Source organism: Mytilus galloprovincialis, chromosome 2 (assembly GCF_965363235.1).
Source record: "Mytilus galloprovincialis chromosome 2, xbMytGall1.hap1.1, whole genome shotgun sequence".
NCBI classification, from domain to species: Eukaryota; Metazoa; Mollusca; class Bivalvia; order Mytilida; family Mytilidae; genus Mytilus; species Mytilus galloprovincialis.
The window spans coordinates 111,731,513-111,742,994 of record NC_134839.1 but is presented as its reverse complement, the minus strand read 5'-3'; the positions used below and the strand labels follow the sequence as shown (position 1 = coordinate 111,742,994).

The 11,482-nt window shown below is 31.9% G+C and overlaps 1 protein-coding gene across 1 annotated transcript; it reads right to left on the bottom strand.

Moving 5' to 3' along the window:
• Positions 1 to 495: 495 nt before the first annotated feature.
• LOC143065386 (transmembrane ascorbate-dependent reductase CYB561-like) lies at positions 496 to 11,416 on the bottom strand. Its single transcript, XM_076238930.1, has 5 exons — positions 11,322 to 11,416; positions 7,070 to 7,299; positions 6,293 to 6,501; positions 4,763 to 4,956; positions 496 to 4,388 (listed from the first exon to the last, which is right to left on the bottom strand). Exons 2-5 carry the CDS (start codon positions 7,287 to 7,289, stop codon positions 4,235 to 4,237), a joined length of 777 nt encoding a protein of 258 aa, XP_076095045.1. The 5' UTR covers positions 7,290 to 7,299; positions 11,322 to 11,416; the 3' UTR covers positions 496 to 4,234.
• Between the last annotated feature and the right edge of the window lie 66 nt (positions 11,417 to 11,482).

Sequence of the window (11,482 nt, the reverse complement as noted above, 5' to 3'; positions counted from 1 at the left end):
TGATATTCATGTCAACACCGAAGTGCTGACTACTGGGCTGGTGATACCCTCGGGACGAAACGTCCACCAACAGTGGCATCGACCCAGTGGTGTCAATAGTTATCAAAGGTACCAGGATTATAATTTAATATGCCAGACGCGCATTTCGTCTACATAAGAATTGTCAGTGACACTCAGATCAAAAAGGTTATAAAGCCAAACAATGTACAAAGTTAAAGAGCATTGAGGACCCAACATTCCAAATAAGTCACATCCTCAATCATTGATTGTGGAAACACTTACACAGTTCAGTATAATTTATAATAACACTACATTAAAATTGCTTGAAAATAATCATAATCGAGCAGTTCCGATCAAATAAGATAGAGAATGGAAATGAGGAATATGTCAGAGACAAAAACTCGTCCAAAGAGCAGATAACAGTCGAAGGCATCCATTAGGACTTCAATGCAGGGAGAAAATCCTATAGACTGTAAATACTAACAAAAAGGTGAGTTAAGATTTTTTTTTAAAGTTTATTGACATGCATGCATCACAATATATAATAACAACAGTTATATTTTAATATCATAACAGTAACAAAAAATATATGGAATGACATTAAATGATAAATGTAATGAGCTTAAGATTTACCTAAAAAAATCAAAATCCCAACAAATAACTGTCATACAAATAAATACCCCCAAAATAAATCAACAACATATGATATTGTTATACACAAACAATCATAGCCCTGCCTAGCGCATTAATGCATGTAACATGTATCACATTTGACCAATTTCACAGCCTCTCATATATGAAATATTTCCTATTTTTGGCTTAAAAAGCACATTAACATATGGAAAGGTTTTAAAATTCATAGTTTTCTTACTATATCCCTTTATTGTATACCCACTGGGTAGACTTAACACTGTTTCATCTATGATATTAATATAAGTTATATTCATACAAAGTATTTTCATAATCTGGTTAAATTTTACATGAGTTATTGCATGACTAAGACACTTTATTTTAACTATACACAAAAATCCATCCAAATGTTTGCTGAACCATTTCCATAAAATACCCATCCACTGTATTCATATTTACAGTCTACATGCCAAAATATAACTGGAATCTGATTTTTTTTACTGTAAGATATTTAACAGTGTGACAGATATAAAAGGTAGCAGGCTTATCATTTTGATACGCCACATGCACGTTTCGTTTACATAAGGCTCATCAGTGAGGCTCAGATTAAAATAGTTAGAAAGCCAAACAAGTATAAAGTTGAAGAGCATTGAGGACCCAAAATTCCAAAAAGTTGTGCCAAATACGGCTAAGGTAATCTATGCCTTGGATTATAAAAACTATTACTATACACTTAGGGTGCACTTGCCGTTGTCACTGTAAACATATATATCTTTATTTCTCAACAAACCGAATAACATTGGTATAGAGATAAGTCAGCATCAACGTCGTCATAGGTAAAATAGCAACAAACAGATTACCATTGTTCATCTCAACTCGACTGCTTTTCTCACTTTTGCTGAATCATTGAGATGACCCACGATAATCTATTAATATTATCTCCATGATTATTTGTGATGATAAAAGCTAAAAATGTATATGAAAATACACAATCTATTACAATCTAATATTTTCAAATTGAATATATTTTTTCTAATTTGGCAGTAAAATCACTTTGTTTATGGACAGAGTAAAAAAAAAGAAAGATTTACATATATAATATTGGCTTTTATATTAATTCCCTTCTTGTGTTTACATGTAAATAAGATGGAAATATAATTTTCTCACTAATTTTTCACACACAGCACTGCTCCTTTTTGTTTAGAAGTATAGTACAAAGTAAACTTTTTAACCTAGTGACAGTGTTTACATAAAATACATGCATGCTAATATGAAAACAAAAAGATGCAGTTCTTAAAACAAACTATGAAATATTGCACAATAAGAAAGTTTATTGATAACATATTGTAGATAACTACATACACTTAGAGAATTAAAGGAAAAATTGTAATTCATCATAAAGAGAGGTGTTGTCTATTGAATTTCAATAACAGAAACTCATACTGTAATACTGTTTTATACAATTTAGATATAGTTATATCAAAAGTAGGTAATGATGTCATAAACATTGGAAAGGAATGCTTTGTGTAACCTTCCAAGACTTAAACTTACATGAAAGGAACTTAACAAAATTACAAAAGATTGACAGCCAGTTTTGTTTGAAGGATCTTCAACTTTAACTCTATTTATCAACATTATACAATAAATTCTTTTTTCCATGTGGTTTATACAATAGCTAAGGACTTTGAAATATAGATGCATGATGTCATTTGAGATAACTAGTTCAAAATCAACATCTTATAAATGCAGTAGCAATACATTTGTCACAGAATCTTGATTGGAAAAAGATAAAACAAAAACCTATTACTTTGTGGTCCTGCATGTTGTTTCTGTTCTAAATGCCTGAATTTTATGAAATGATGAAGAGTCACAGCTCATGTGATAATAAATCAATGAAAAAAAAAGGAATTATACTTAAGAATGTATAGCTCTGACGGTTCGTTTTTAGATTATGCTCAAGTAATTAAAACAATGACTATTACCATTACAGCTAAGGTAAACATTTATTTACAAATTAAACTACTAAGTTATGACTTAAATGAAATGAAAGACAGGAACTGGTCAAGCTTCTGTTTACAAATTTTATACAAATGTAATATCAGTCATTTATTGACCACAAGTATACAGTTGTGACCATAAAGTGTCACTCCTTATAGGTTGGATGGTGAAAAGATACCCAAGTGAAATCTTTTGAATAAAAGTTCTAGCCAAAAAATGTCTGAGTTTGTTAAATAAAAAGAAAAAGATGCAAATTCAGCCACCACATTTGGTTAGTAATAATTTGTTTTTAAGACTTATAGAACTCAAACAGACTATAGAAACTTTAGAATCTTTTGATATCACCTTGAGTTTGATGAGAATAATAGATGTTTGTAAATATTGGAATAATGCAATGTTTGAGAAAATGCAGTGCAGCAGAGACAATTATATACTACATATATATAAATGTTATTATAATTAAATAGATCACTTTTAAACCCATCTTATAAAACTTATTTTTCTTTCAGTATCAGCTAAAATTGAAACTTTTTTTCAACTACTGTTTACTCTCTACAATATATTATTGTGTATTATGAAGTGTGTTATTGTATAAGTATAAACATAATAAGATTTCTGTAGAATATTATGTAAATAAAATCATGACAATATAGTGAAACTTTATCACATACAAAAATATATTACACAACATGCAACAAAAATAGATTTCTATTTTTTAATCTATAGTTATATTCCATTTAAACCCTTGGACTGGTCATTCTTTATACAGTTAGTCAAACATGTTGGCTTCAATATTCAATGTCAACATCATGGAAAATACTGTATTACACATTTACATAGAATTAATTGATTTATCTAGATAAGGATCTTACTAATATCAGATATTCCTAACCAAGGGGTGTTTAAAAATGCTTGACACCCTATCAATCTTTATTTTTATAAAAAGTCTTGTTCATTATAAATGCATTGGTTTATTGGATATAATGGGCAGAATGACACGAATGAGATAGTGAAATACATAATTGTAAATTCTAGTCAAAATACCATACTTTAGACATATATTTGACCCTTGATATAATATGGGATAAAATAAAGAATGACAGTAGCTTGTATCAATAATGATATTTTAATTTTCAACCAAATGATCTGTAACTAATGAATTAGTCTATTCTTTTCAGGTCCTATTGGGTCATTTGGTCCCCTGACACATATAAGATCCTTGAAGTAGAGCCACTTTTAAAATAATACAATAGAACTGCATATTTGATTGATAAAAAAGGTCATGTTCTGTCAGGATAAGGACTTTTATACATGAAATGTCTAATATTGATTTTTAAATGTTGCAAATTTCCTAAACAGTCCACTTTTTATTTTATATGTGTAGCCTATTATTGATACTATTTTTGAGTAGAAAGTAAAATAAATTTATGATCAGGTTACCATAGCACCAAACATGTACCATCACACATTGTCAGATAAAATATACACACAGAATTATTTTATATTAAAGAAAAAGAATTAACCCTGTAATAATAGCTATCAGCAGCCATATACAGTTTCTCTTACAACATTTCCTAATGACCAATCCAGGGACAGATAATCCCAGTCAGTTAACTAGTTCTATATGTTCCTCGTCTGGTGACGGCTCACGTTTGTACTCTGGTCTCGTTACTATGTAGATCACCAATGCAATCAGGGTAACAATCACGATTCCTAAACAATTCATTAGAATTCCCTCTGGTGGTTTGTGTGAATAGTCTCTGGAATAAATAACATTACATGATCATCATATTGCCATGCATGGTATCATCACCTTCTAAATCAAATGTTTATTTGGGCTATGTGATTGTGTACTCTGAGAAACATCCTTTTTGTTATCCGTTTCTTTACTGAGTACTCATCTGATGTTGATATTTCTCCTCTCAAAATAATTAAAATTCAGGCATTTTCAATATGCAACCTTTAGCTTTAGTTTAACCAAACAATATAAGTATCAGACAACTCTATCATTCTCTTTGTAAAGAACCTAAGAAGACCCAGGATGGACAGATACTCAGGCTTACATGTCCTGGCAACATTGTGCAATGATATAACCTCTGACTGTTTGACCTATAATTATTTCACTAAAACTTACAACACAGGTATTTTACTTCCATTCTCTGGAAACGTTTTCATCATGAAGAGAGCTTTTTCTGTTATTCCCATGAGTGCTGTGGCCCCAGCCATTGTTAGAATGGCAATACCCCAGAACACATGATGAGGCATGTACTGTTTCTTCAGACCCATACTAAGACCAGGAAACAGGAAGGATGTTAGTCCACTTAACCACTGAAATAAAAACAATGATTTATACATTTAGAAACTGAAATTTTTGTTAACATATATTATTCTACAACTGTGTCAAAAACATATGAATTAATGGTAGTACTGTTGTCAAGTTTTAACTACATGTAAAATGTATAAACAAATTCGCATTTAACACCTGTTATTGTTGGTAACTTGCATACACAATTATCTCCCCCTTCTCAATGTCCATGTAAATCTCAAACCATATGATATCAACTGATGAACATATTTCGTGTGCTTGTGAATGTGCATGAAATATTTGCAACTGAAAATAAAATAATCATGCAAGTATTAAGTGTACAAACAATACTTTTTGAACTAGAAAAAAGACTGGACCAGTGATTTTTTACAAGTTATGATGGTCATTAACCTGTAGTCTAAACAACACAACAGTTATAATGGTCCTTTACCTGCAGTCTAAACAACACAACAGTTATAATGGTTCTTTATCTGTATTCCAAACAACACAACAGTTATAATGGTCCTTTACCTGTAGTCCAAACAACACAACAGTTATAATGGTTCTTTATCTGTATTCCAAAAAAACACAACAGTTATAATGGTCCTTTACCTGTAGTCCAAACAACACAACAGTTATAATGGTCCTTTACCTGTACAGTCCAAACAACACAAAAGTTATAATGGTCCTTTAACTGTAGTCCAAACAACACAACAGTTATAATGGTCCTTTACCTGGAGTCCAAAAAATACAACAGTTTACCAGGAGTCCAAACAACACAACAGTTATAATGGTCCTTTACCTGGAGTCCAAAAAATACAACAGTTTACCAGGAGTCCAAACAACACAACAGTTATAATAGTCCTTTACCTGTAGTCCAAACAACACAACAGTTATAATGGTCCTTTACCTGGAGTCCAAAAAATACAACAGTTTACCAGGAGTCCAAACAACACAACAGTTTACCTGGAGTCCAAACAAAACAACAGTTATAATGGTCCTTTACCTGTAGTCCAAACAAAACAGTTATAATGGTCCTTTACCTGGAGTCCAAACAACACAACAGTTAAAATGGTCTTTTACCTGTAGTCCAAACAACACAACAGTTATCATGGTCCTTTACCTGGAGTCCAAAAAAACAGTTATAATTGTCCTTTACCTGGAGTCTAAACAACACAACAGTTATAATGGTCCTTTAACTGTAGTTCAAACAGGACAACAGTTAAAATGTTCGTTTACCTGTAGTCCAAATAACACAACAGTTATAATGGTCCTTAACCTGTAGTCCAAACAGGACAAAAGTTAAAATGGTCCTTTACCTGTAGTCCAAACAACACAACAGTTATAATGGTCCTTTACCTGTAGTCCAAACAACACAACAGTTATAATGCCCATCCAGCTATGGAGACTGTACATGTTTGGTATAGGATTTTTGGCTAGGTTGTGAGAGTCAAATACTGCCTTTAGACCAACAGCAGAAAATATCAGGGCTCCAAGATGTATCATTCCATGGAGAATCTTGATGTACAGCTTCTTCATGTTACGGAATACTCTGTAAGCAAGAATACCTGAAAAAGAAAAATATCATTGACATTCTAAAACTATTTTAATGGTCATGATGGTCAAGAAGCATGAAAACCTGAGCTGCTACTCTTTATATTTTCTGTATAATATTGTTTCTCTTAGTGCAAGGATTAATATTGTTAAAGTGTTACTTTTTAAGTGTAATATCACCAAATCATAGTATGTCATATCTCATGTATCTGGTTGCATATGAAAAAGGGTTGAAAAAATATTCCCTTAAATTTGACAGTTGCAGGAAATGAATCCTATATTTCATTGTAGTAAAAAATCTCTGGTTCATAAACATATATCTTAGGTGTTTGAAAGCACCATCATTTTTTTATTTGGTGTTTCTGTAAAATATTTTGGAAACTTGAGGTTACATGGTTACTGAAACTTGTAAACAGATACAAAAAAAAAAAGAGGTGAAAATGTATTTTCCAGAGGACTGCAGATTGTTTTTTAACAAATAAAAAGTTGATACTATACTTGCAATACATAATGCTACTTAAATTACAATTGGCAGCTGTGCATTTTTGTTGCACACTGTCACTGTATAAAAATTACACTTGCCATCACTATAAAGAAAGATCATTCCAATCACCATGAACACTGGATGGAAATTAAATTCCTTTGCTGGATCACTTTGCCAGGCAAATCCGCCCCTGAAGTGTCCCATCCATACAGCCACAATAATTACTGCTGATAGTCCTAGTATCTGTACAGCTAGAACCAGTGCAGTAAACCAGCACATTCTCCCTCCCTGCTCTGGTTCCTTGTCAAACCTTTCCATATCTGTTTATCTGAAGAAGAAAAATGGACATATTACATTTTGTACCTAATATATAGTATAGAACAAGAACAAGAACATATGTAATTACCACAAGGGACATATGCATATACATGTATAAGGAAAAGAACAAAATAATCACCTACAATGTAGCATAGTATATATCAAATTTGTACTCATTGTATGTTTTTAAGTACAATGGTGTACAATAGGAGCCAACTCTCATTGTACCTAATTGATAACGCCTTGTATGAGATTGCTTCCCTTTGATACTTCATCCTGGTTTATATTACCATGTGGTTTTAAGGAAAAGAGCATGTTCCAGCCACTTTTCATTATGTAGTGGATGTATTTTTTTTTTTTAATTAATATTTTTATTGTTAATTTTTCTAATTACTTTTATTATTATTACCCACATAAAATTTGGGGTTCAGGTGCTTCATATTGAAACTTTGTTCATTATACACATAGCTTATTGATACCATGCTTGGTATAACTATATTTGAATGCATTATTATAATAAAGCACCTTTCACCAAACACTATTAGTTGTCAGTTTACATTTGTATTAGTAGATTCCTGTTAATCTAAGCTACCCACTATAGCTGTGAGGATACAATGGAATCGGAGTACATTCCCTTCTGAGATTTATGGAGATGTGAAAGTAACATAAATGTACATGCAAGTATTTACATTTGTATTTAGGGGCCAAATGAGGCCCGGGATTTTCTCGCTGCAATTTGAAGACCCATTACGGACTTTGGCTGTTATCTGGTTTTTGGTCAGGTTGCTGTCTCTATGACATATTAACCATTTCTTTTCTCAATTTTATGTACATACATACATATTAAGATGTTCAGTAGTTGTCGTTTATGTTTATATGGTTCATAAGTGTTTCTCGTTTTTTGTTTTTTATATAGATTAGACCGTTGGTTTTCCCCGTTTGAATGGTTTTACACTAGTTATTTTTTGGAGCCCCTTATAAAGATAAAGATAATAAGATAAAGATATTTTATTTCCTAATCATAGGGCTCATAACAAGCATGTAATCACAGCTTGCTGTTTGGTGTGAGTCAAGACTCTGTGTTGAAGACGGTAGTGTACCTTGACCTATAATGGTTTACTTTTATAAATTGTGACTTGGATGGAGAGTTGTCTCATTGGCACTCATGATCATACCACATCTTCTTATATCTACAATGTATTTACAACAATATTTACAAAGACAATTCCCTTCACAACACAAAGAGAGTGCTCGGACACTTCGGTCTATTATTATGTGACAGGCACAGTAGTGCTCAGAGAGAACCACAAACTGCTCAGCGGAAACAGACAAAATCCAGAGATGTTTACATGTATGATGTACAAAATGTATGTACATGTTTTAGCAGATTTAATTTGCCTCCAGGTCAAAGTCTTGGGTAACTTTGACCTTTGAAGGCCCCCAATTTTACCTTAACCTCCCATCTAGGTACCAGAGAGATGTGTGGGAGGATGAAAATTCACCTTCCAATCTCCAGCACGGTATCCGGTCGTTCCGGCCTCAAACCGATCCGGCCCCAAGTCAAAACGGCCCAAAGTCGATCCGGCCCAAGTCGTTCCGGCCCACGTCGATCCGGCCCCAAGTCGATCCGGCCCCATAATAAAATATGAATAAACTATATTCACTATATGGAGGAATTTGTGACAAATTTGAACTGTATAAACGGAATTTGCAAAAAGTGTCGATGATGGATGACAACAGGTAAGCGAAGTATTGAAGTACCAGTTAAAGAACTATTTTAAATCGATATGAAACTGAGTGTTAGTTTAGTCAGAGACATATATACACATATATGTGTATATATGTCTCTGGTTTAGTATAACTATAGTTATTGTGTCTATTTGTACAGCAGCTCCAATGATATTTTAAAATGTGAAGATATTTGACGTTGAATGTCATGGCGATTTTTATTTTATTTACTTCTCACACAGAGTATCTAAATAAATATTTACAGTCCAATGGAACCGTAAAAATTTAACTCATTATTAATGTCTTGTTTAACCAAATCATTAGTCTATAATTGGTTTGTTTATTCAATAATTGTCTGATGATTGTGAACTAAGGTAATGCCAATCGTAATCACTTAATTCAATCAAATCTTGATTAATTAAAGTTACGTTATCAACATGGTCTTTGTAGTTTGATCTTAATTTGTTTGGTGTTTATATAATAATAACTAATTGTATTTTTTTCAAGTAACATCAGAGGCTTCTATAACACATGTTACACTTGTTTTTCTTTTGTAATATCGAATATAGTCAATTTATTTTTCTTAAAATTGACAATACTTTGAATAGTTGTGTGTAATTAAAAAAAAAAAAAAAAGTAATATGAGTATCCATTATTCTTTCATGTCTTTATTGCAAGAAAATAACAAACCAATGACACTAAATGCACATGTTGGTCCCATAACACACAAGGAAAAGCCATTGCACATGATATTAAAAACAAACGCATTCTGTCTTATCTTTTATAGAAAGGACTAGGCAAATTAAACAACATTTCTCAATTTGAGAATTTTAAGAACTTAAAAGAAATACAAAATTTGTATGTATCAGCTTGGGGATCGGCATGTACCGTTGTGTATGTAGCTATTTGTTATAACACAAGATAAAAGACGTATTGGATTACATTCGGCGTTTTACATTTCCGCAAAAATAAGTCTACCTTTCCGCAAAAAAAAGTCTACGTTTCGGGAAATAGATACCTTACTGATTACCTTGAACTTTGTCCTAAATGAAACCTGCAACAACCGTTGATTGTAGTACATGAAATTTTTGTAATAGCAGTATGCATTGCGCATTTAAAGTCAATTTATCTACCTCGGGCTGGAGATTTAATCTTCGGGTTGTGCACAAATCAATAAGCAGATCACACATTTTGATAAAAAGTGGAAGTAACACAAACACAAGAGGAATGAAGTTGCCATTTTACACCCATGTATCGAATAGTTAACCGTGCCATCCATGCAAATATCACTGAGTTATTTCATTACATAGACAATCATAGACATTTCAAGTTGGCGAAACACAAAAATATAACGATTTCGACATCATCATCTTTCACTAAGGTGAAACTTTCATATTTTTTTTTACTTCTAGTATATTGTAGATAGAAGATCAGAACCCTTTTTGTATAATAGGAAATGAATTATTTATCTAACATATATATATACATACAGGTTGATGTCTGAATTCTTTTATATACGTTTTAATATAATTATACTCAATCTTGAAAACTTGTAATAAGAACATAATCAACCTAGTTTTCTTATGCTCATCTAAAGAAAATATTTTTTCAAAGGCCTTTGTTTTTTTTACAGTACACTGTACACCTTTTACATTATAATAAAAAAAATCATAAACATTTATGAATTACAATTAATATATATCTTTATTTTTATTCCTTATAAATATATTTTTTATTGGGGCCGGATCGACGTGGGGCCGGATCGACCCGAAAGCTCCAGCACCAAGTCAGAATCTAACCCACAGTGCTAACCCAGGACCTTCAGGAAAGCACACATCGTCTTAACCTCTAAACAATGCAGGAGCCTACAAACTGAGACTCATTACTTTAGGAATAATCTTCTGCAACGTCATTCTGTGTACTCTTTTTAACGTGGTATGCCATTTTGAGAATTGTTTTAGAATCTCTTTCACCCTGTATAGACTGTAGTGTATACTGACAATTGACATCCTCATTAACATAATTTCAGACTTTCACCATATGTTCACATTTCAAGATTTACAATCATATCAAAATATCACATTGAAACTTGTATTAGCACAATTTTATACAATATTTGAAATGATAGCCAACAAACATAATGCAACAAGAGAAAAAAAATATGTAAACAAAAAAGAAACTTCACAGACATTTAGCTGTGTAAATTTTATTTTGAATGTGTCTGTATTTTAAAATCTGACATGAAAACATCGTTTTAAAATAAATCTTTAAAACCAAATAGAATGCTAAGTAAATAAATCTTACCAATGCCCAACCAGCCGGCGAAAAAGATACCAATATTCACCGAACTGTGCCTAAACGTAAACAATCAATAAAGAATAGATGTCTCTAGATGAGTTTCGAACAGCAGATACAACTAAAGAATAACACTTCATAATCTTAATGACTTACAATATGTTTTAAAT